The sequence below is a fragment of the Sapajus apella genome, unplaced genomic scaffold (genome assembly GCF_009761245.1).
Source record: "Sapajus apella isolate SASKATOON/1434 unplaced genomic scaffold, GSC_monkey_1.0 scaffold32, whole genome shotgun sequence".
In the NCBI taxonomy this organism is placed as follows: Eukaryota; Metazoa; Chordata; class Mammalia; order Primates; family Cebidae; genus Sapajus; species Sapajus apella.
This window is the reverse complement of record NW_022436972.1, coordinates 16,330,114-16,356,115: the sequence shown is the minus strand read 5'-3', so window position 1 is coordinate 16,356,115 and position 26,002 is coordinate 16,330,114. Positions and strand designations below refer to the sequence as shown.

At 41.0% G+C, this 26,002-nt stretch overlaps 1 protein-coding gene across 1 annotated transcript; it reads right to left on the bottom strand.

Annotated features, from left to right (window-relative positions):
• SPRYD7 (SPRY domain containing 7) lies at positions 1-24,763 on the bottom strand. The gene is made up of 5 exons (XM_032294585.1): positions 24,395-24,763; positions 18,682-18,798; positions 15,582-15,748; positions 8,738-8,840; positions 1-1,853 (listed from the first exon to the last, which is right to left on the bottom strand). The coding sequence occupies exons 1-5, from the start codon at positions 24,498-24,500 to the stop codon at positions 1,756-1,758; spliced, it is 591 nt and encodes a 196-aa protein (XP_032150476.1). The 5' UTR covers positions 24,501-24,763; the 3' UTR covers positions 1-1,755.
• Positions 24,764-26,002: the final 1,239 nt, after the last annotated feature.

The following is a 26,002-nucleotide window of genomic DNA, read 5'->3' as shown; positions in this document are numbered from 1 at the left end:
TTAAGATAACAAACAGTAGTCACTTTAATTTGCTTTCCCAAGTAAGCACATTCTTTACAAATTGAAATTATGATAGAAAGCCAGACAAAATGCATAATACATAGCTCAATTTCATATACCTTCAGAGGTAAAATTTGGGATTTATATAAATATGTTACTCAAGTATATATATGTTTTCAAAGCATATTGTCACATTTTTGTCTGCCAAATAAACATTTAAAAAGTATTTTGCAGGATTCTCTGAGCCTATGGGTCAAAAATAGCCCATCATAAATCCTTAGAAAATTTACAGTAGGCAAATAATTCTCAACTGAGCAGCAGTTCTCAAACTTTAGTATGTATCAGGTTCACCTGAAGGGACTTCAAACACAGATTCCTGGGTGCTATCCCCCAGTTTCTGATTTGGTGGGTCTGGGGTGGGGCCTGAGAGTGTCCATTTTTAACGAATTCCAGTGATGCTGATGTTGCTAGTCTGAGGTGCATCATGAAAACCACGTTCTCTGATGCTTTAGCATCAAGGAAACTACATTTATTAAGTGCCTATGATTATTAAGACGTAATACATGTATTACCTTATTTAATCATAGAATCTCATGTCAGTATGATTGCTCCTTTTATAAATGGGAATCTGAGACTTGGAGAGACTGGGGATCTCACCTGAGAAGAAAATGGAATGAGCAGCAAAACTACAATTTGGATCTCTTTCTAACACCCATGTTTTCCTGCACAATGTACTGCTTCTTGTTGATAAAATGAGGGAAATGTATGCATCCTTGCCATGCTCATTTGAAAACAGACAATGTATCTGAAGATGTATAGAGTGATTAGTTCAGGTCACAGGGCATTAACTAAAGGACAGTGATTCTTAGGAGCTGGGCAAAGACTCAGGGTGGTGAAGAGGATTTACTTATCTCTGAATTGAAATAATCACAGGTGATGTGAATTTAGTGTGTAATTAACAAAATAGGAAGAATGTGTTTAATATAGTATTGTACATTCCTTAATTACAACTATTTATTCCAGAAAACATACAAATAAAAATCCTTAAAAGAATAATCTCATTTAAATGTAAAGCATTACATATACTACTCTATATGTCTGCCAGTGTATACTACATTACTAATCAACCACTACTTACTCTGAAATTGAGGTAACGTAGCATGAGGCAATAAAATGCTCTTACAATTACTGAAACGTTTATCTCCTTTCACAGAGAAAATCAAGAGCAATGACATTACACAACAAAGTAAGCAATTTAAGTTTTAAGAAAAGTGGTACATGATACAGTAAATAGATCGCCAAAAGTGAAGTTCCCAATAATATAAATTTCTTTCACTTTGTTATATTGTATATAAAAAAGGACAGAGACCTAAAATACTTAATGAGGTCTAAACTTCAGAGTGACAAAAACACCCACCCAACTCTACATCTCTATCAAAACAAATATATTATGTAAGAAAGAGTCTTCTTTAAATATATATATCTATATAGCCATGTAATACTGTTCATTAAATCCAGTTCTATTTATTTAAATAAGAATTAAATAAATTGCCCAAATGTTTATTTTCATTTCACAAAACATAAAGTATTTTAAATCACAACTTCAGGGTGGTATAATGAATATACTGGTTCCTTAGACAGCATTAACAAGCTTATTTTTAAGAATATATTTTCATCTATAGGCCAGGTAAAGCTTTATTAAATGATAAACATTTTTGAACAGTGCAGAAATACAAATTTCAAAAACAAATACATTCAGAAGATCTGCTGTTCAAATAATATTTTTTCAAAACCAGGAGGAGGCGTATGATAAAATTCACTGAACTGGCAATCCAAAATTGCACTGTCATCAACTAAAAGATAGGAAAAGAAAGAAAATAAATTAGAAGCAAATACTTTAATTTGAATGAATACACAATATAAAATAAACTGTCTCCATAATACCAAAATATTAATAGGTAAGAAGACTAAATATATCTGCTGTCCCTATTACAAAACATAATTCTATGGGTAAAAACAACCATAACAAAAACAAAAATCTACCTGTCAAACATATTGAAAGGATATATATCAAAATATTATTAGTAATTCTCTCAAGAGAATGTGAATATGGGTAATTTTTTTCTTATTTGCTTATCTGCATTTTCTCAATTTTATACAATTTAGATGTATTACTTTTAAAAAAATGTTTAATTTTGAAAAAGTACAGATGCACAGGAAGTTGCAAAAATGTTACAGTCCAGTGCACCCTTGGTCCAGTTTGCCTCAGTGGTAACATCTTACATGACTACAGATCAACATCCAAACCAGGAAACTGACATTGGTGCACTACTGTGAACTAGACTGCAGTCCTTACTCAGCTTCTAAATGTTTTTACCTGCATTTACTCAAGAGAAATGAATATGTATATCCAAAGACATATTTTCAAATGTTCACAACAGCTTTATTTGTAATAGCCCCACACTGGAAACAACCCTAATATCCATCAACCAGTGAAGGATACAGAAATTGTGATGTATCCACACAATGCTATACTTCTCAGCAATAAAAACTGATGAATTAATGATACATGCTACAGCATGAATGAATCTTCAAATAATTGTGCTAAGTGAAGGAACCCAGACCAAAAGAAAAATACAGACTATATGATTTCGTTAATAAAATAGTCTAGAAAATGCAGGCTAATCTGTAGTGACAGAAAGCAGATCAGTGGTTGTTTGGTTGGGGCTGGAGAGGTGAGTAGGATACAAGAGACAGAAGGAAACCTTTGGGGCGAGGATTATGTTTATTACCTTGACCCTGGTGATGACAAAACAAACCATGACTGTAAAGCAAAGCAAGTAAATAATTAGCACTGCCATCCAATAGTGATTGACTCTCCCTGGGTGAGGAATGTAGCTGTGGTGCGGGCTGCATCTGGGCCAAGAAAATGTATTTCTTTATCTAAGTGGTGTGGGTGTTCACTTGGTAGCCATTTGTTAAATTGCACATATAAGTTTAATGCACATTACTATATACTTTATATTTCAACATGAATGCAGAAAAAAATGTAATTACTGGATTTCACATTCATGAAGTCACCAGTGATTTTAACAAGGGTGGTTTCAATGAGTGGTGTATGGCAGCCAGGTTGGGTTGCAGAACAAATGAACAATAACAACAAAGGTGTCAAATGCTCTACTCCTGAGCTAGTCAAATAATCTGTACAACAACCCCAACCCCATAACACCAGTTTACCTATGTAACAAACCTTCACATGTACCCACCAACCTAAATGTTAAAAAAAAGAAAAACAATAAAGATGGTAGATGTAGGTTATTCTAGAAGAAATGTGGCCATCCAGGGACTAGTGAGGAATGCATACCCAAAGAAGGGCGTTTGGGATGGGAAAGACTCAGAATGTTTATAAGCACTGAAGAGGGAGGCCTATGACATGAGATATTGATGAAATAATTGACAAAGTGACGTTCCAGAGTTGGGGATTTTGAAACCCAGACTACAGAGACAGTGTTTGCAACACGCAGAAAGCACCACTTCTGAGATGAGATGGAAAGAAGGCAGGATTGGACTTCAAGAGAGGGAAGCTGGAGATCACTTGTGATAGTCCATTTTTTTGTAAAGTAGAAGGCAAGGGCATTTTCAGAGAATGAATAGAGAATGCAAGAAGCACAGAATGCACAGAGATGCAAAAAGAATTGATGAAAATTATTGAGAGCTCAGATTAGGCTGGACACACCTTCAATGTTATGCAGTTTTTCTCTCTGTATAGGTTCAGTGTAAGAATAGACAAAGCGGCCAGGTGCAGTGGCTCATGACTGTAAGCCTGTAAGCCCAGCACTTTGGGAGGCCGAGGTGCGCAGATCACAAGGTCAGGGTTTGAGATCAGCCTGGCAAGCATGGTGAAACCCTGTCTCTATTAAAAATACAAAAAAAAAAAAAAATTAGCCAGGCATGATGGTGTGCGCCTATAGTCCTAGCTACTAGGAAGGCTGAGGCAGGAGAATCACTTGAACCCGGGAGGTGGAGGTTGTAGTGAGCCAAGATTGCACCACTGCACTCCAGCCTGGGTGACAGAGTGAGACTCCGTCTCAAAAAAAAAAAAAAAAGAATAGACAAAGCAAATGATTGGATTGATCAAGGATTACGGGTAGAAGACAAAAAGGTAAGGTGATTTAAGTTTTATTTTTACCTTTGATAGGATCAGCCTATTAAAATACTTGGTTTAATTGGAGTCATTTATGAGTTCAATTTATGAAATACAATTCAGTATCTATAACTTTAGTACATTACAAATGATGCTGAATAAAAGAAACAGTTTAGAGCATTAAGCTTATTTGCTACAGTTTAACTTGTATAACTGTCATTCTACTGATATTTATTTTCTTTCTCAGGCTAACCTATTTCAAATATCAAACTAAATTTCCATTTACTCAAGTAAATAAAGGAATTGCTTTTAGGCTTACCCAATATACAACACTAAATTGAGTTTTAAAAACATGTTTACATGCAAGGACACAGAAGGTAAAAGTGACTGAAAAGTAATTTTAGGAGAAAAGAAGGCTAATGAAAACCTTAAACTAAAAAGTAATCACAAGCATACTTCTGACATCCTGGTTTGTCATCATTGATAAGCTATTTCTATTTCTTAACTTTAATTTTATTTTTCTTTTGAAACAGGGCCTTACTCTGGTACCCAAGCTGGAGTACAGTGGCACAATCATTGCTCACAGGAGACTTGATCTCCCAGGCTCAACAGATCCTCTCAGCTCAGCCTCCCAAGTAGCTGGGACTATAGGCACGCACAACTACACCTGGCTAATTTTTAAATTTTATGTAGAGACAGGTTCTCATTATGTTGCTCAAGGCTGGTCTTGAACTCCTGGGTTTGAGCAACCCTCTTACTTCAGCCTCCCAAAGTGCTGGGATTACAGGCATGAGTCATTGCACCAGTGCTGCTTTTATAGTAAACTACAAAACATTTATTTCGTTGTTTTTTTTTTCTGAGATGGAGTCTTGCTCTGTCACCCAGGCTGGACTGGAGTGGTGTGATCTCAGCTCACTGCAACCCCTGCCTCCTGGGCTCAAGTGATTCTCCTGCCTCATCCCCTGAGGAAGCTTCGATTACAGGTGTCTGCCACCACACCCACCTAATATTTGTATTTTCAGTAGAGACGGGGTTTCACCATATTGGCCAGGCTGGTCTTGAACTCCTGACCTCAGGTGACCCACCTGCCTTGACCTCCCAAAGTGCTAGGATAATAGGCATGAGCCACTGGTCCTGGCTTAATCCGTTCTTTTCTTGTGGGGTGGAGATGAAGTCTTGCTCTGCCGCCCAGGCCAGAGTGCAATGGCACGATCTCAGCTCACTGCAACCTCTACCTCCTGGATTCAAGCGATTCTCCTGTATCGGCCTCCCATGTAACTGGGATCACAGGCAGGCACTACCATACCTGGCTAATTTTTTTTGTATTTCACCATGTTGGCCAGGCTGGTCTCAAACTCCTGACCTCAAGTGATCCAGTGGCTTCGGCCTCCCAAAGTGGTGGGATTATAGGCGTGAGCCACTGAGCCAGTCCTAATTAGTTCTTATTATAACCCAAATTTAAGAACTTAAATGAAAAAATATTTTTAGACTCACTAAAACTACATGCAGAAAAATCATACACCTGTTGATTTAAGGCTGATGATTTAAAATAGGCTGGGCATGGTGGCTCACGCCTGTAATCCCAGCACTTTCGGGGGCCAAGATGGGCGGATCATTGAGCTCAGGAGTTCAAGACCAGCCTGGCCAACAGGGTGAAACCACATCTCTAGTAAACAAACAAAAGTTAGCTGGGCATGGTGATGCACACCTGTAATCTCAGCTATTCTGGAGGCTGAGGCAGGATAATCACTTCAACCCAGGAGGCAGAGGTTGCAGTGAGCTGAGATCACACCACTACACTCCAGCCTGGGTGACAGAATGAGACTCTGTCTCAAAAAAAAAAAAAAGTTGGCTGGGCGAGGTGGCTTATGCCTGCAATTCCAGCACTTTGGTAGGCCAAGGAGGGTGGATCATGTGAGGTCGGGAGTTTGAGACCAGCATGACCAACACTGTCTCTGCTAAAAATACAAAATTAGCTGGGTGTGGTGGCACATGCCTGTAATCCCAGCTACTTGGGAGGCGGAGATTGCGGTGAGCCAAGATATTGCCATTGCACTCCAGCCTGGGCAACAAGACTGAAACTCTATCTGAAAAAAAAAGAAAGTTGATAATATAAAAAATAAAGGAGAATAAAGTGATAAAGACATTGTGGTTATGTTTTTCTAAAAAGAAAAGAAAGGAGAGACCCATTTTTTAGATACAAATGAAACATTTATGAATAAAATTATATACCATCTGGGCATTTGCCTCAAAATAACCCAAGGCGGGGAGGTGAAGAACAGTAGCAGCGTTGGGGGTTGGGGGAGTATGGATGAAACCTGATTGGTTACAAGTTGATAATTGTTTGAAGCTGGCTGATGGGTATATGAGGATTTATTATACTATTCTTTTTATTTCTTTCCATGTTTGGAATTTTCTTTTTTTCTTTCTTTTCTTTTTTTTTTTTTTTTTTTTTTTTTTTTTTTTTTTTTTTTTTTTTTGAGATGAAGTCTTGCGCTGTCACCCAGACTAGAGTCAGTGGCACGATCTCGGCTCACTGCAACCTCTGCCTCCCAGGTTCAAGTGATTCTCCTGCCTCAGCCTCCCAAGTAGCTGGGATTACAGGAGCACACCACCATGCCTGGCTAATTTTTGTATTTTTAGTAGAGACAGGGTTTCACCCTACTGGCCAGGCTGGTGTCAAACTCCTGACCTTGTGATCTACCCACCTCAACCTTCCAAAGTACTGGGTCTACAAGCATAAGCCACTGTACCAGAACCTTAGAATTTTCAGTAATAAAAATTAAGGTAGGCCGCATGCAGTGGTTCATGCCTGTTTTCCCAATAGTGGTGCACACTTGTAGTCCCAGCTACCAGGGTGGCTGAGGCGGAAGGATTGCTTTGAACCCAGGAGTTTGAGGCTGCAGTGAGCTGTGACTGGGCCACTGCATTCCAGCCTGGGGGACAGAGCAAGACTTTCACAAAAAAACAAAAACAACCCCCAAGATTTAAGTAATTAAGTGGTAATAGAGTCATCTCTTAAGTAGCCCAAGTCTTGACGGAACACACATGTACAGAAATAACAGTACTTATACCTATGCGACTACCAATGCAAAACATGAAACTATTCTAAGTCACTATTTCCCTCAGAAGAGCATTAACATTTAGGGAATTTTGTAAAGGTTATTAATGCTCCATCTACATAAAATTCCCATCCCTAATTCCAAAATATTATTTATAGTTATGTGTCCTGGTCATGTAATCATTCCCAATAACTTGCAGAAAAGGTTTTCTAAATTCAGTAAAGCTTTCTGAAACTTTCTAAAACATAAAACTACATGTTGAAAAAGGAGCCAGGCGCGGTGGCTCACGCCTGTAATCCCAGCACTTTGGGGGGCCTGAACTTGGTGGACCACCTGAGGTCAGGAGTTTGAGACCAGTCTGACCAATATGGAGAAACCTCATCTCTACTTAAAATACAAAAAAATAGCCAGGTGTGGTGGCACATGCCTGTAATCCCAGCTACTCGGGAGGCTGAGGCATGAGAATCACTTGAATCCGGGAGGCAGAGGTTGCAATGGCCCGAGATCACGCCATTGCACTCCAGCCTGGGCAACAAGAGCAAAACTCTGTCTCAAAAAAAAAAAAAAGAAAGAAAGAAAAAGAAAAAGGGAGGATGGTTATTGTATATTTAACTATAATCATTGTATTTAGCAATTTTTTTTAATACATGGGGCATAGAAACTATTCTTAATCCTGCAAAGTGGGACTGTTAATATCCTACTGATTACATTCCATATAAAAAGGTCCTCATTAACAATGTATCCAGATTTCTTTTTTTTTTTTTTTTTTTTTCCTTGCGATGGTGGTTTGTTGTTTTTACCCAGGCGGGAGTGCAATGGCGCGATCTCGGCTCACCGCAACCTCCGCCTCCTGGGTTCAGGCAATTCTCCTGCCTCAGCCTCCTGAGTAGCTGGGACTACAGGCACGCGCCACCATGCCCAGCTAATGTTTTTTTTGTAGTTTTAGTAGAGACGGGGTTTCACCATGTTGACCAGGATGGTCTCGATCTCTTGACCTCGTGATCCACCCGCCTCGGCCTCCCAAAGTGCTGGGATTACAAGCGTGAGCCACCGCGCCCGGCTGTATCCAGATTTCTAGATGAGAGTTATAAAATTAACATACATGCTGATATGGTTTGGCTGTGTCCCCACCCAAATCTCATTTTGAATTACAATTCCCACAATCCCGACGTGTTGTGGAGGGACCCAGTGGGAGATAACTGAATCATAGGGGTGGTTACACTCATGCTGTTCTCGTGAGTGAGTTCTCACAAGATCTGATGGTTTTATAAGGGGCTTTCCCCCACCTTGATCAATCTTCTCCTTCCTCTTGCTATGTGAAGAAGGATGTGTTTTGTTTCCCCTTCCACCATGATTGTAAGTTTCCTGAGGCCTTCCCAGCTCTGCAGAACTGTGAGTCAATTAAGCCTCTTTCCTTTACAAATTACCCAGTCTTGGGTATGTCTTTACAGCAGCATGAGAATGGACTGATACACATGCCAAACAAAAGTTAATACATATCTAATAATACATGAGAAATATTTTAGCTTACCATAAACAACTGGATACACCGTCCCTCGTATACCTGATGCTGGACAATGCATGTTTTTTCCATTCAAATATACATTTAATTCCACATGGTCATATGTAATACCCTAGGAAGGAAAAAATAAAAATGTTCCATAAAAGCTGAGCAGTCAGAAAGCATTGACTGGAAAGTATGGAGACAAAAAACTAAGCACAGGGTGACAACAATTTTCATTAAGGGTTGACAATTTGGTAGAATTCTACTTGAACTGAGCTAAAAAAAATTAGTAGTAATTATGAGGGGGAATAACGTCACGTAACATCCCAAGAGTCCACATTAGCGATAAAACAAAGTAAACAGTTTAAATGCTAGAATTATATTTGTATAATCTAGATTTTATATTTTGAATGCTAAGATAATATAAGAACTACATACCATGAATAGAGAAACCTTTTACACTCCTAGAGAAAATGCTGCTCTCTCTCTAAAGAATTTGATCTTTTTTAGAGATGGGGTTCACCATGTTGGTTAGGCTGGTCTTGAACTCCTGACCTCAGGTGATCCACCTGCCTCAGACCTCCAAAGCACTGGGATTACAGGCATGAGCCACCATGCCCAGCAGAATTTGATCTTAAGAAGGAAAAACAATGAGGTTTTTTTCACTATCAGGACTTACTACCTGTCACTGTCTTCAAAATATGAAGAAATGTCTCTATACAATTTATTTCTAGGAAGAAAGAACACATTTCTACATCTCTTTACCCTGGTTTCAAATTAGTCATATTATTAAGGAAAAGCTGGTGTTTACAACGGAATAAAATTGGTAATTAGTTTCAAGTTAAAAAATAGAAAAAAAAAACAACTCAAGTGATTTAAAAAACAATGTAATAAAATTACTCTATACACTACTGATGGTAAAAAAAAATCACAATTAGTAATATTAATAATTAATGTTAAAATGCTAAAAAACACTTAGCCCATATTACATACCAATAGTGCTACTATTCTAGGCAGTTCATATTTACTCATTTAATCCTCACAACAAGACAGTATTATGATCTCCATTTTACAGATGAGGTCGCTAAAGCACAGAAAGATTAAATAATTTACCTAAGATTGCACAGCTAGGAAGTGGAAAAGCTGTGACTTAAACCCATGCAGTACGGTTTCAGAATACTTGCTCTTAATCACAATACCTCTCTCTAAATCACCATGCCTCTCTTTAAACACTTACTCTTAATCACCCTCTCTCTTTAAAACTTTATATAATAGCTACTAACTGATAACAAAAAGAGATCTTTTCCTTGAAAAACAGCAGAGATCTTTCAATTGAGAAGTCATCATAGACCAAAAAGCAATCCACTTCAAGGATTTCAGGATTTCTGACTGTGGATAAAGTCTATCAAGTTAAAAGCTTTTTAGAAGTAAAAGAGATTTTATAGATCATCTTAGTCTTAATTCTCTCTCTTTACAGGCAAGACAGCAAAGGCCCAGAGAAGCTAATGTGGTAAGGGCCATCAAAGATTCTCAGTTCTTAGCAAAGCCAGGGTTAGCTTAAACAATTATTAATAATTAAGGAATATTGAGAAAGATAAATAGTACATAGATTGCCTTTGTTTCACTTTAGTTTGTGTCTTTAGACAAACTAAAACAAAGCTAGCTGATGGCTGGGATTCACTTTTCTAATGAAAAAGTCTGTTTTCCAGATTTACAGGAAAAAAACTAACAAGCCCATTCAAAAGTGGGCAAAGGATATGAACAGACACTTTACAAAAGAAGACATACGTGAGGCCAACAAACATACGAAAAATTGCTCATCATCACTGGTCATCAGAGAAATGCAAATCAAAACTACATTGAGATACCATCTCATGCCAGTTAGAGTGGCGATCATTAAAAAATCTGGAGACAACAGATGCTGGAGAGGATGTGGAGAAATAGGAACACTTTTGCACTGTTGGTGGGAGTGTAAATTAGTTCAACCATTGTGGAAGACAGTGTGGCGATTCCTCAAGGACCTAGAAATAGAAATTCCATTTGACGCAGCAATCCCATTACTGGGTATATATCCAAAGGAATACAAATCGTTCTACTATAAGGACACGTGCACACGAATGTTCATAGCAGCACTGTTTACAATAGCAAAGACCTGGAACCAACCCAAATGCCCATCGACGATAGACTGGATAGGGAAAATCTGGCACATATACACCATGGAATATTATGCAGCCATCAAAAATGATGAGTTTGGGTCCTTTGTAGGGACATGGATGAACCTGGAAACCATCATTCTCAGCAAACTGACAGAAGAGCAGAAGATCAAACACCGCATGTTCTCACTCATAGGCGGGTGTTGAACAATGAGAACACATGGACACAGGGAGGGGAGCATTACACACTGGGGTCAGTTGGGGGGAAATAGGGGAGGGACGGTGGGGGGTGGGAAGCTGGGGGGAGATGGCAAGGGGAGAAATGCCAGATGTAGGTGATGGGGAGGAAGGCAGCAAATCACACTGCCACGTGTGTTCCTATGCAACAATTTTGCATGTTCTTCACATGTACCCCAAAACCTAAAATGCAATAAAATTAAAAAAAAAAAAAAAAAAAAGAAAAAGTCTGTTTTCATTTAAAAAAACAAAAACTTATCTGGGGTTGTAATCCAGGCACCTTCATCCCCCAGTGGCCAATTGCAAACAAGGAAGTTTTCTGTTTTTTCCTCTTTCTTTCTTCCTTCCTTCCTTCCTTCCTTCCCGCCCTCCCTCCCTTCTTCCTTCCTTCCCTCCTTTCCCCCTTCTCTCCTTCCTTGACAGAGTCTTGTTCTGTCGACCAGGCTGGAGTGCAATGGCATCATCTGAGCTCACTGCAACCTCCACCTCCCAGGTTCAAGAGATTCTCCTGCATGCCTCAGCCTCCCAAGTAGCTGGATTACAGGTGCCCACCACCATGCCCGGCTAATTTTTGTATTTTTAGTAGACATGGGGTTTCACCATGTTGGCCATGCTGGTCTTGAACTCCTAACCTCAAATAATCTGCCCACCTTGGCCTCTCGAAGTGCTGGGATTACAGGCATGAGCCACCGTGCCTGGCCTTAAGCAAGTTTTAAATTTAAGCCTGCAGTAACAAAACCCCAGCACCAAAGAGGTGAGGAAGGATGTGAGAAATCCCACCCCAGCATAGTTTATTTCAAGTATTTTCTTTCCTTTTTTTTTTTTTGAGACTAGGTCTCACTCTGTTGCCCAGGCTGGAGTGCAGTGGCAAGATCTTGGCTCACTGTGATCTACCCACCTCAGCCTTCCAAAGTGCTGGGATTACAGGTGTGTGCCACCATGACTAGCCAGTTCAAGTCTTTTCTAACCCAGTCTATCCCATGATGAAGAAACTGGGTTTGACTCTGCCAAAATAATAGCAAAATATCCTATCTGTTCTACGTCTATTAATAATTGTGTGCAGATTAGTGAACAGATTTTGAAATGAGACTGGTTCAGCTATGATCTTGTTTTGGTTTTTGGTTGTTTTTTGTTGTTGTTGTTTTGTTTTGTTTTTTTGAGACAAGGTCTTGCTCTGTGGCCCAGGCTGGATCATGGCTCATTGCTGCCTTTATTTCCCGGGCTGAAGCGGTTCTCCCACCTCAGCCTTACAAGTAGCTGGGACTATAGGAGCATGCCACTGTGCTCGACTAATTTTCTTTTTAAACTTTATTTATTTGTTTGTTTGTTTATAGAGATGGGTCTCACTATGTTTCCCAGGCTGGTCTCAAACCCCTAAGCTCAAGGGATCCTTCTGCCTTGGCCTCTCAAAGTGCTAGGATTATAGGCATAAGCCATAGTGCCTAGCTGAGCTATATAGTCTTGTAATTAACTCACATAAGAAATTACTTAACTTCTCTTAGTCTGTAAAATGGTGATAATACTACTTACTACCAGCCAGGCGCAGTGGCTCACGTCGTAATCTCAGCACTTTGGGATGCCAAGCTGGGTGGATCACCTGAGGTCAAGAGTTCCAGACCAGCCTGGCGAAAATGGTGATACCCCGTCGCTACTAAAAACACAAAAAAATTAGCCAGGAGTGATGGCGGGTTCTTGTAATCGTAGCTACTTGGGAGGCTGAGGCAGGAGAATCACTTGAACCCGGAAGGTGGAGGTTGCAGTGAGCCAAGATTACGCCAATGTGCTCCAGCCTGGGCAACACGAGCGAAACAACATCTTAAAAAAAAACCAATAAAAATAATAATGCCTATTTCAAAGGGCCATTATAAGCATTAAACAATTTAATCCTTGCCAGATACTTAGAACTGTGCCCATAATAAATGCTTAGAAGTGTTCATTATTGTTATTATTACATAGAATGTTTATAAGACTTCTCTAAAATTAAACTGATACATATTCATGCATTTTAGAATGAAATTTGTACTTTTCAGAACTATATGTCTAAGGAGAGAGTCAGCATAAACTGTTTCATGTATGTCTTCCTAGTTCTGTAGCAGGCTGTGCTGCACTGGGTGATTATCATATGAGTATAATCATATAATCATTTGGTTAGATGTTAAGAGCTTACGTTTCTTGATTTCTCCTCAGAGAATGGTACATGACTTAAATTCTAAACACATAAGAATGTTTTTCCTTTCTTATAATCCATTTTCTTTATTCCATGCCACTGTTAACAATTTGGCAACATTTGTTCTCCAGTACTTGAACTAGGAAGATAAAGTTAAAATGACAGGGTAATGTTTTTCTTTTCCTGGCACTGCGTAGTTTTAGTTCTCCTTTTATGAGAATGAGCGTGAAAACTCAGAGTCTTATTTAACAACACTGACAGACAAAAAGTGGCATTCTTCAGTCTGTCATATTGTGCTATTAGACATCACTACAAATGAAATGAGATAGGAAGGCAGGTAGAAGTTTCAGTTTAACAAAAAAGAAAAACATTTGTTACTGATTACCCTTTCTCATATTTGAATTTCATCTTTTAAGATAAACAGGTTGACAGCATCAACTTGACTTCAAGATTCTCTTTCAAGAAATCACCATTTGAATAAGGATGTTCCATATTATGGGGCATCTGGCAATGATCTACAAATACAGAACCAACTATTCAAAAAGAATGGGGAAAAGCAGATTTTTTTAATGGCTTACACCTTTCATCCTCGTTTTTTCTTTAGTCAATTCAGGAAAAAAAACTTCCAACAATTAAAAACTTACTGTTGTTCATATTTTTGAAATTGCAGAAAAGAGAAGAAAGATCAGGTCATAACCAAAAATCTCAATTTCCACACCTTTCTTCATTCTTTCTAAAATACTGTACCTTTTCTAAATTAATTAACTTGGATTTCTCTTGTCTGTTTCATCTTTTTAGAAACTTTATTTCATTATTCATGGATTCTTCTCAACTTCATATCAGAATTGAGAAGCCAAGTTTCGGTGTACAAGGGCACCTCGGCCCAAGGAGACTCTAGGACTCAGTTGTTAATCAGTAATAACGTGACCTCAGTAGATAGGGAGGAGTTTTGGATAATAGAGTGTGGGAGGAAGTATCTGGAAAGACAGAAAGAAATCTTTGGATTACATTTTCAAAGTGCTAGCTTTGGTAAAGAGTTAAACAGAGCCAGTTAGGAGTAAAAACAGAAAAGTTTTAATAACGTGTAACTTTCACTATCCTCTGCTGTCTAAGAAAAACTTTTCTGGCCGGGCGCGGTGGCTCAAGCCTGTAATCCCAGCACTGTGGGAGGCCGAGGTGGGTGGATCACGAGGTCAAGAGATCGAGACCATGCTGGTCAACATGGTGAAACCCCGTCTCTACTAAAAAAAAATACAAAAAATTAGCTGGGCATGCTCGCGCGTGCCTGTAATCCCAGCGACTCAGGAGGCTGGGGGAGGAGAATTGCCTGAACCCAGGAGGCGGAGGTTGCGGTGAGCCGAGATCGCGCCATTGCACTCCCCCCCCGGGAAAAAAAGAGGAAAACCCCTTCTCCAAAAAAAAAAAAAAAAAAAAAAAGAAAAACTTTTCTACTATCAAGCTTTAGGATTTTGAGTTCTATTCTCTAAAGAGTTTAATTAGGTTAAGTTTAATGAAGATGAACAATTCTGATAAAATGCTGTAATTCTCTAACAGAATTTCATAACAAATGAAGAAATAAACGTGTGGCTGCATGCAGTGGCTCATTTTGGGAGGCCGAGGCAGGTGGATCACTTGAGGTCAGGAGTTCGAGACCAGCCTGGCCAACATGGCCAAACCCTGTGTCTACTAAAAGTACAAAAAAATCAGCCGAGCGTGGTGGTGTGTGTCTGTAATCCTAGCTACTCGGGAGGCTGAGGCAGGAGAATAGCTTGAACCCAGGAGGCGGAGGTTGCAGTGAGCCAAGGTCATGCCACTGCACCACAGCCTATGTGACAGAGTGATACTCTATCTCAGAAAAGGAAAAAAGAAAGAGGAAGGGAGGGAGGAAGGGAAGGAAGGGAAGGAAAGGGAAGGAAAAAGGAAGGAAGGTGAACATTTTCCCTAACAAACTCCTCAAATATACCTTGCATTTTCTAATATGAGCGTCAGCAAACTTTTAAGAATTGTGGGCCAAGGTTTCTCTAAGGTGAGAGAAACAGGAATGTATGGTCAGCAGCCAGCCTGTTATTAATTCTCCAGAGTTGAAAAAGGGTTCACACTGATTTTCCTGGCCAGTGGCAGCTCTAAAAAGGAGACAGCAGTTGAGTAGGGCAGCAGCATCCACAAATCCTTTCCGGAAAAATGCACTATCTCATTAGATCCGATCCCATTGCTTTGGAATTCAAACCATAAACTCCCAGGCAAAGCTGTAGATACTAAAAGCAGTTCAAGTTTAGTCGTTAACAATGGAAAGCAACTCCACGAGGAAACTTACCACCACATCTCCCTCCTGTGGAAGACTGTTTGCCGGTAGCCTATTTTTCTCTTCGTTGTTGTGGTACAGGGCTCCATCATTTCTCATCACCAGACTGTGCACATCTCGGCCGAGAGGAATCTGATTTAAGTTAACCTTCTGAGTCGCAACACCAATACCCCAGATTCCTAAAAATATAATAGTTTAAATGCCCTCAAAATCTGAAGACTACAACCATAAACAGGGTTATTTTAAAAGGGAGTATATACTTTTTAAAGGAAGTGCTGTATTATCACTAAATTGTTTTCTATTACTCTTTTTTAAAAAAATCTTCTTTTAAAACTACTTTGCACCAGCCTGGGCAACATGCCCAAACCCTATCTCCACAAAAATACAAAAATTAGCTGGGCATGAGGGCATGTGCCTGTAATCCCAGCTACTCAGGAGGCTGAGGTTGGAGGATTGTTTGAGCCCGGGAGGTCAAGGCTGCAGTGATCCATGATCATTCCACTGCACTCCAGCCTGAGCGACAGAGCCAGACCCTGTCTCAGTAAATAAAATAAAATAAAATAAAATAAAAGTAGTTTTCAAACTATATTATGTTCTCCACAGATGTAGTACAGCCTAGGAGATACGAGAGTGGGCCCTGGAATTGAGCAAATGAGGATTAAATCTTGACTTTGCTATATCATATTGGGCAAATTATCTCTCTTTGTTCCCTTATCTGTGAACTGAGGATTCTAACAGTACTCACCTCACAAGATTATGAAAAGATACAAGATAATCCAAGTAAAGCACTTGGAACCGTTTAAGTACTCCAAAACATAAGTAAAGCACACAGTAAGTATTCAGAAAATGCTAGCTATCATCATCATCATTATTATTCTCTCAAAAAGATTTTTTAAAAGCTACACATTGAATTTAAATGGTCTGGAGTTCAGTTTTAAGCTCTCCCTCTGAAAAGTGGGAATATACTGTCTTCAGTTTTTACATCTACGATGAGTGACAAACAATATATGCCATAAGCAATATCATGGAGAGGAGAAATTAACAATAAGGTGGAAAATCATTTTCTTACCCAGCATCTTGAACCACCACACCCAGGTAATTTTTTCTTCTTTGTAGAGATGGGGTTGTGCTATGTTGCCCAGGCTGGTCTCAAACTCCTGGTCTTGAGCAATCCTCCTGCTTCGGCCTCCCAAAGTGCTAGGATTATAGGTGTAAGCCACCATGCCCCATTGAAAATCATTATTTAAAACTAATTTAGAGCTAGGCACGGTGGCTTGAACCTATAGTCTCAGCTACTGGGGAGCTTGAGGCAGGAGTACTGCTTGAGCCTAGAAGCTCGAGGCTGCAGTGAGCTATAATCATGTCACTGGACTCCAGCCTGGGTGACAGAATAAGACCCCATCTATAAATAAATAAATAAGTAAAACTAATTTAGAAAATAAGCCCTGGGGGAAATTTCATATCATTCAAGGCTAGTCAAGTAATAGCATCATTTACTCCACTCTTATTTTCCTATTCTCTGCCCATATCACTCATACAGTACTTCACTAGAAGTTTCTTTACAATAAAGCCTTTTTTTTTTTTTTTTTGATGTGGAGTTTTGCACTGTTGCCCCCGCTGGAGTGCAGTGGTGAGATCTTGGCTCACTGCAACCTCTGCCTCCCAGGTTCAAACAATTCTCCTGCCTCAGCCTCCCAAGTAGCTGTGATTACAGGTGCCAGTCACCATGCCCAGCTAATTTTTTGTATTTTTAGTAGAGATGGGTTTCAGTATGTTAGCCAGGCTGGTTTCAAACTCCTGACCTCGTGATCCACAGCCTCAGCCTCCCAAAGTGTTGCAATTACAGATGTGAGCAACAGTGCCTGGCTGCTTTTTTTTTTTTTTTTTTTTTTGAGATGGAGACTTGGTCTGTTGCCCAGGCTGGAGTGCAATGGCATAATCTCAGCTCATTGCAGCCTGCACTTCCTGTGTCCAAGCAATTCTCCTGCCTTGGCCTCCCCAGTAACTGGGACTACACTACCACGCCTGGATAATTTTTGTATTTTTAGTAGAGACAGGGTTTCGCCATGTTGGCCAGGCTGGTCTCAAACTCCTGACCTCAGGTAGTCTGCCTATCTCGGTCTCCCAAAGTGCTGGGATTACAGGTGTGAGCCACCATGCCTGGCCACTTTACAATAAAGCTTTTATTTAAAAAGTTTCCCCATATACAATACTATCACAGTTAACTAAACTATTATAATCACATAGAATTGCTTTACAATTCAAGAAACTCCATAAATTATAAAAAGAGAAATATAGATTATAGACTTCTATCTGAATTCTGAATTTGATGATTGCTTCAAAACACTGAATCAAGGTATCTTAATAACTAAGAGAAAAACTCAGAATCAAAAGATTGACTTTAATCCTAAAATAAACAGCAAGCGTATATGCTGCTTATATGTTTGACCTTATATGCTTAACCAAACAAGAGGGTACATCTGGATCCCATTAGAAATGCTAGTGCCTTACATTTATCCAGCATGTCTTGTCTTAAAATACTTTCATACATAGAGTTCCTGTAAGGCAGAAAGAGCAGCTCCTGTAATACCCATTTTATAGATAAGAAAACTGAACCTAGGCCGGGCGTGGTGGCTCAAGCCTGTAATCCCAGCACTTTGGGAGGCCGAGGTGGGTGGATCACGAGGTCAAGAGATCGAGACCATCCTGGTCAACATGGTGAAACCTCGTCTCTACTAAAAATACAAAAAATTAGCCGGGCATGGTGGCATGTGCCTGTAATCCCAGGGACTCAGGAGGCTGGGGCAGGAGAATTGCCTGAACCCGGGAGGCGGAGGTTGCGGTGAGCCGAGATCGCGCCATTGCACTCCAGCCTGGGTAACAAGAGTGAGACTCCGTCTCAAAAAAAAAAAAAAAAAAGAAAAGAAAACTGAACCTAATATAACTAAATTAACTAATTTACCGGGGATCACACAATAACAGGTGGAAGATCCAGATCTTCTAAGAGTTTGAGGGTTTCATATTACCTTCTGAATCTTTTTTATATGTTACAAATCGCTCTTAATATTTAGAACAATTAGGACTTTTAATAGTAAAGTACTATTATACCAACCTGTGGACTGGATTTTGAATTCAAAATAGCTTTTGTTTTGATGTAAAGGTGCGCTGGCTAAACAACCTCCTGTTCCACATATTCTTCTTCCATTCTTTACAATGACAACATCTGTTCCTAAACAAAAATGCAGACACTATGTAAAGTTTTGTATTTTATTTTTATTTTCTTTTATTTATTTTTTTTAAGAAGGAGTCTCACTCTGCTGCCCAAGCTGGCGTGCAGTGGCCTCATCTCAGCTCACTGCAACCTCTGCCTCCCAGGTTCAAGTGATTCTCCTGCCTCAGCTTACCAAGTAGCTGGGACTACAGGCGCGCGCCACCATGTCTGGCTAATTTTTGTATTATTATTATTATTTGAGACAGAGTCTTGTTCTGTCGCCAGGCACCAGGCTGGTGTGCAGTGGCATGATCTCAGCTCACTGCAACCCCCACCTCCTGGGTTCAAGCAATTCTCTTGCCTCAGCCTCCTAAGTAGCTAGGACTATAGGCACACGCCACCATGCCCAGCTAATTTTTGTATTTTAGTAGAGACGGGGTTTCACTGTGTTGGCCAGGATGGTCTTGATCTTGACCTTGTGATTCGCCCGCCTTGGCCTCCCAAAGTGCTGGGATTACAGGCGTGAGCCACTGCGCCAGGCCGTTTTTTGTTTTGTTTTTGAGACATTGTCTTGTTCTGCTGCCAAGTTGGAGTACAGTGGCATGCTCTTGGTTCACTGCAACCTCCACCTCCCGGGTTCAAGCGATTCTCCTGCCTCAGCCTCCCGAGTAGCGGAGATTATAGGCACGCACCATCACGCCCAGTTAATTTTTGTATTTTTAGTAGAGAGGGGGTTTCACCATATTGATCAGGCTGGTCTTGAATTCCTGACCTCGTGGTCCACCCGCCTCAGGCTCCCAAAGTGGGATGGGATTATAGGCATGAGACACCATGCCTGGCCAAGTTTTGTATTTTCATATCCAACAATCAGAATTAATTTGTTCGGTTCCAACCCAGCCCCCCAAAAATAGGGACACTATAAGTACTTTGAAATATAATCTTAAATACTTAATTCACTATTTTTTCTAAGACAACATTTATAAGTAATATTCATTTGTATCTATAAGTTTTAGTTAAGTGGGCCGGGTACAGTGGTTCATGCCTGTAATCCCAGCACTCTGAGAGGCCGAGGTGGGCAGACTGCTTGAGTGCAGGAATTTGATACCAGACTGGGCAACACTGCAAAACCCCACCTCTACAAAAAATAGAAAAATTAGCCAGTGTGGTGGTATGAGCCTGTAGTCCCAGCTACTTGGGAGGCTGAGGTGGGAAGATCACTTGCACCTGGGAGGCAGAGGATGCAGTGAACCAAGATCGCACCATGTCACTCCAGCCTGGGTGAGGTTACTAAGTTTTAATTAAGCAGTTTCAAGTAAACTGTAATAACTCTGAATTATATTGAATGTTTAAAACACTTTTAAGGTGGGAATAGACTAACTCCTTTAATTTTTAGCCAAGGAGCCAATTTGATGATTTCATAATTTCTTAATTTAAACGAAAACATAAACACAAGAGACTTTAGTAAATTGGTAGTTTTCAATTCTATTCAAATAAATTAAAACAATTTACTAAAAGCCAGCTGAATACAGACTAAATACAAGCGGCTATACTTGTGCATTAGTCATGTATGAACTGAAAAGTACAGGGAATATGAAAAAGAGCACATATGTATGTTAAAATACTTGACAATAAAAAAATTGCTAACTTTAGGATCTTAAAATGTTTATTAAGATAGCTACTCCAATCACATTGCGAATATGTGAATAAGGTTTTAATATGCACTTTATTCTCGTGGAAAATTTTTATTTTAGCTTAAACAATATCTATAGACAAGAGTGAGAAAGAAAGACATTGTCTACTGATATGATCCTAGTACCAATTTAATTAAGAAAGACATGTATATCAGAGAATATACACAACTCTAATATGTAAGAATATACAGAATTACATAATTCTAATATGTAAGATATAGCCCATGCACCAATGCATATAACTCCCAATACTTGTGGCCAATAATACCACTTTGCTGGCAATAGCTATACCAGCCAAGCAGATCTGAATATTAGAACTCTATGGGACTCTTACAGAAAGGGTTAAATAAAACTAGGGCACAGTAACAAAAGTTTGAATTCACAGTTAAACAAAATTATTTGGGACAAACACATAAGAGAAATGCAAAATTTTCAGATTCTAACACAATTCTAAGCCGGCTGATTTAAGAGATGCTCTCCCTTAAACAAGGCAAAACTGGGATCCCATTGTATGACTACTAAAAATTCATTAGCATCTTTTTTTTTCTAATTAAAAAAGTTAACCCCCAAATTCTGGGAAAGGACTTTTACAAATCACTTGCATCTGGCTACTCCATATACCTTCAGTAGTTTCAACTGGAGAGCATCCTCCCTGATGGCAAAGACCATGCGGTGTTTGGCATCGAGTAGCTGCTCATGAAATAACTGACAAATGAATGAATACGCTGTGCTAAACACTTTGTAGTGGACATGTAGCATCTGTTCTCCCTTCCCTGACAGACTTCCCTCTGGAGATCCAAACAGTTCCAAGAAAGTTGTCTCAATCTCTAGCTACAGGTATAAAACATCGGTCCTAGGTTAAGGCAGTCAGTGCCCTCCACATTTCTTGGCCACTTGAACTGAGTCAAGAACTGCTACCTGACCTAATCTACTACAATTAGAGTCTCAGGACTTTTGCAGAGCACAATGGGATAATAACACTCTCTTGGCTGGGCATGGCGGCTCACACCTATAATCCCAGCACTTTGGGAGGCTGAGGCAGGCTGGTTACTTGAGGTCAGGAGTTTAAGTCCAGTCTGGCCAACATAGTAAAACCCCATCTCTACTAAAAATACAAAAATTAGCCAGGTATGGTGGCATGCACCTGTAATCTCAGTTACTTGGGAGGTTGAGACAGGAGAATTGCTTGAACCTGGGAGGTGGAGGTTATAGTGAGCCAAGATCGGGCCATTGCACTCCAGCCTGGGCAACAGAGCAAGACTCCCTCTCAAAAAAAAAAAAAAAAAAAAATTCAGGGTGTTTATGAATCATTCGGGAATCATTTTAAGCTTATCCCATTTCTCTTTATTAAGTACAAAGATGTTCTGTATTTGAATCTGTAATTTTATTAATGATTGGTACTGCTTAGAAAGTCAAGGCAAATTTAAGTACAGCCAGAAGACCAATAAACATAGCCATCAGGGATCTTTTAAGAAACATAAATTTCGGCCCGGTGCGGTGGCTCCCGCCTGTAATCCCAGCACTTTGGGAGGCCGAGATGGGTGGATCAGCTGAGGACATGAGTTCGAGACCAGCCTGGCCAACATAGTGACACCCCCATCTCTATTTAAAAAAAGAAAAAAAAAAAAAAAAAGAAACATAAAACATAAATTTCCAAATAAGTGGTATCCCTTTCAAAGTAGCTACCTTGGAAGTCATTTGTCTCTAAAAAGTCAATTCACAATTAAAAGCAAAAGATACGGAATCAATGATGATACTTACAAAAACTATGCCATAGAAAATTCCAAAAGAGGAATTCCAAAGTCGTTTTAAGTAATACATTATCACCAAAATAAGTGACAACCCTGAGAGAGATAACACTTGTATATGAAGTTACAGACAATTTTGTTAAAAAATCATATTCCTTAGATTATTTAATATAAAAATCTTTCACATAACCAAATCCATGTGTTTCTATTTTCAAGTCAAGATCAATTCATGTTTGAAACATGCTCTTCTTCTAATTCAACAACTCTTTTCTCTCATTTCATTCAAGTTCTCAAATCAGGCTCCTCTGTGATTGAAGAATTTAAGTTTACACAAAGACAGGTTAAGAAGAAAGTTCTACTGCAGTTAGAAAATTTGGAGATGACATTACTCTATTTCATCCAATTAGCAGCTGAAAGTTGCTGGACCGCGTTAGAGAAATAAAACATAGTGGAATGAGTATATCCGACCAGCTTTTCCTAGAGAAAACAGATGCCAGAGAAAAGGAATGCTCTAAAGAGCAGATTGCAGTAATTCAAGAGTCTAACAGCAGAGTTAGGAAGAAGTGCTGCAGTTGATGATGAGATCCAGGAACTATGTAGTGGTTTTCCTTCACTACATTCTCAGCACTTTTAACAATGCCTGCCACCTGATAGTTGCTTAATAAGTATTACTTCAGTAAACGAGTAAGTGAAATGGAAACATTTTTCTGAGGAAAACTAGGATTTGAACTCCATCGTCTATAAATGATGATGGATATGAAATAATTTAGGCTGGGTGCTGTGGCTCATCCCTGTAATCCCAGCACTTTGGGAGGCTGAGACTGGTGGATCACGAGGTCAGGAGTTCAAGACCAGCCTGACCAACATGGTGAAACCCCATTTCTACTAAAAATACAAAAATTAGCCAGGCACAGTGGCAAGTGCCTGTAATCCCAGCTTCTTGGGAGGCTGAGGTAGGAGAATCACTTGAACCTGGAAGGGAGAGGTTGCAGTGAGCGGAGATTGTGCCACTGCATTCTAGCCTGGGTGACAGAGCAAGACTCTGTCTCAGAATAAATGAATAAATAAATTAATTAAAGATTATGTATTAAGGTTCTGTACTACCTTTGGGAGATCTAAGAATTAAAAGTAAATACACATGTACAAGGTAATTATATAATTATCACATTTAGTATGTGTTATACAAAAATATAGTGGGCAGAGTATTTCCAGAATTATAAGAAATCTGGGCAAGAGGGGGCTTTATTATAAATATTAAGAACTGCCTTTTTATTTCAATGTGCTATCCTTTAAACAATCAGATGTGTGAAAAATCAAAAGTCATAAGTATAGTTAGAATAAAATAATCCACAAAAAGACAGTACTCTAACTGAAATAATTATATTGGGAAATCTCTCCTTCTAGAACCACATTCCAGAAGCATGAAACTACATGGGAAACGCCTAAACAGAAATAATAAGGTGGTGAAAGGGCTGGGACGGGAAAGAAAGAATGTTACATAAATTATATGAACTTGGAATTGAAAGGAAAAAGCAAGATGCAAAGAAACAAAGTGCTATTTTATTTTGCAACAGCCTACCTGTTGGAAAGAGGCCAGATGAAATGACAGCACCTCTAACAATGACTAAGGAGTCGGGCAATGGGAGATTTTAGTTGAAATGACAAGTTCTGACCTCAGGTGCGACTTCAGACTTCTGCAATCTGCCTTGTTTTGACTTTAGGAGGTGAGAGAAAAATTACTTCCGTAATATAGGCTTCTATCTATAAATGACAGGGCTCAAGAGACAAGACCGACAGGGCAGAAGGAGGAGCAGACCAGACCTAGAAGCATACTGAAAATGTGTAGGTTTTGATTGGGGCGCGCCAGGAGGGCACTCTCCGCCCCCTCGCCTGGGGACGTGTGACATCTCTAGAGGAAGCCCTAGGAGATTCCCGTGAAAATGGGAGGTCCACACGCCCACTCGCGATGACAGAGAGGGCTGCGTAGCCTTGAACACAGAACCAGGCCCAGGTGGAGTCCGCCGGCGTCTGGAGAGATCTGCAAGACGAAATGATGTCGGGGCAGCGCGACCGGCGCGGCGGGGCAGCGTGAGGACCTTCTGACCCTGCAGGTCTCCCTGCCTGCCGCGCCCGGCCCCCCTGAGACGTTGAGTCTGAGGAAAGGAGGGCCCTTACCCATGTGTTGCGTGTCTAGCTGCACAGCCGGCATCTCCTTCAGAGGGATGTGGCCGGTCCCGCCGTCTCTGCAGCACGGCAGGCAGCAAAACACCGAGGCGGCCATAGCGCAGGGACTACCGACTCCGCCGTCCCGAGTCCGCGGCGACACCGCCCCCAGCCGCTTCGCTCTGTCTCCTACCCCTGCCTGAGCGTTGGACTTGTCTATGTGGAGCTCAGAAGCCGGTACAGCGACACCCTAGGCCGGGAGGGCGCAATTCAGGCTAAGGCCAAACTGGCCTGCTAGGAAAACGCGGAGGATCAAGGGGCGGGGGAGGGACTGGACTGGGCGAGAGGCGGGGCGGGGCCGGGGAGACGGGTGGGGCTAGTGGCGTGCGGGGGCGTGGCAGGGCGCGGGGCGGGGCGGCCAAGCAGCTGTAGGACGGCGTGCGTCTGCGCACCAGCTGGTTTTTCTCGCGGTTTCGCGCACGGCCCCAGCGCTGACAGGTGAGTGGAGCTGTCCGTCCCTCAATACTCTCAGGGGTTTTCCAAGGCAGAATTTTTAAAACGCCCCCTGTCGTCCCCGGCCTCGCCATTGTTTCTAGGGACGGATTGACAGAAGCGGATCAGTTTGGGGGAAGGGGAGCTAATGGAAATGACTTCCGAGGTTTCCTTCCGCGCGCCCAGGCTGAACAGGCTTTGCCACCACAGAGAGCCCAGGTCTCCCTATGGTGGCTGGTTTCCGTCACATCCTAAACAGACGCACAAGGGACCCAGGAGTAATACCTGTTAGTGACTGCACTGTGGATGTGCACATTTTCGGTGCAGAGACGCGCACTACCTGGTCCGTGGGACTGCGCGGTCCGTAGCACGCTGGAGGCCGCCCTGCGAGGGGACCGCTGGAGCGGAGGCGGGGCGGGAGGGGGCGATTCTTGGCCTGCTTATTCCAAGTTCCCCCTGTCTGGTGCACCAAAGGCTCCGAGGGGTGTGACGGGGACCCCAGATGCTGCGGGAAGCAGGGTGGGTGCTGAGAGAAGCCCTCGGCTGCAACGGTCAGCTCCTTCTTGCTTCCACTTAGGAGGCCGTCACCTGTCATCTCCTTTCCCACTTAGATCATCCTTCCGTGGTAGATTTTACATCTTCAGGCCGGGCGCAGTGGCTCACGTCTGTAATCCCAGCAATTTGGAGGCCGAGGTGGGCGGATTACCTGAGGTCAGGAGTTGGAGACCATCCTGGCCAACATGGTGAAACGCTCTCTCTACTAAAAATACAAAAAAATTACCCGGGCGTGGTGGCGCATGCTTGTAATCCCAGCTACTCGGGATGCTGAGGTAGGAGAATCGCTTGAATCCAAGGCGGGGTGGAGGTTGGGTTGAGACGAGATCGCGCCATTGCACTCCATCCTGGCGACAGAGCGAGAGTCCGTCTCAAAAGAAGAAGGGAAAAAAAAAAGTAGCCGGGTGCGGTGAACGCCTATAATCCCAGCCACTCAGGAGGCTGTGGCACGAAAATCACTTGAACCTGGGAGGCGGAGGTTACAATGAGCCTAGATCGCGCCACGGCGCTCCAGCCTGGGCAACAGAAACTGTTGTCTCAAAAAAAAAAAAAAAAAAAAAAAAAAAAAAAAAA

Excerpts from the sequence above, each read along its gene's own strand:
- SPRYD7 (XM_032294585.1), bottom strand. The coding sequence starts at position 24,500 with ATGGCCGCCTCGGTGTTTTGCTGCCTGCCGTGCTGCAGAGACGGCGGG. Across the intron at positions 18,799-24,394 it reads GCTAGACACGCAACACATGG|GAACAGATGTTGTCATTGTA; the intron begins GTAAGGGCCCTC and ends ATTTTTGTTTAG. Across the intron at positions 1,854-8,737 it reads GGTGTATCCAGTTGTTTATG|TTGATGACAGTGCAATTTTG; the intron begins GTAAGCTAAAAT and ends CCTATCTTTTAG.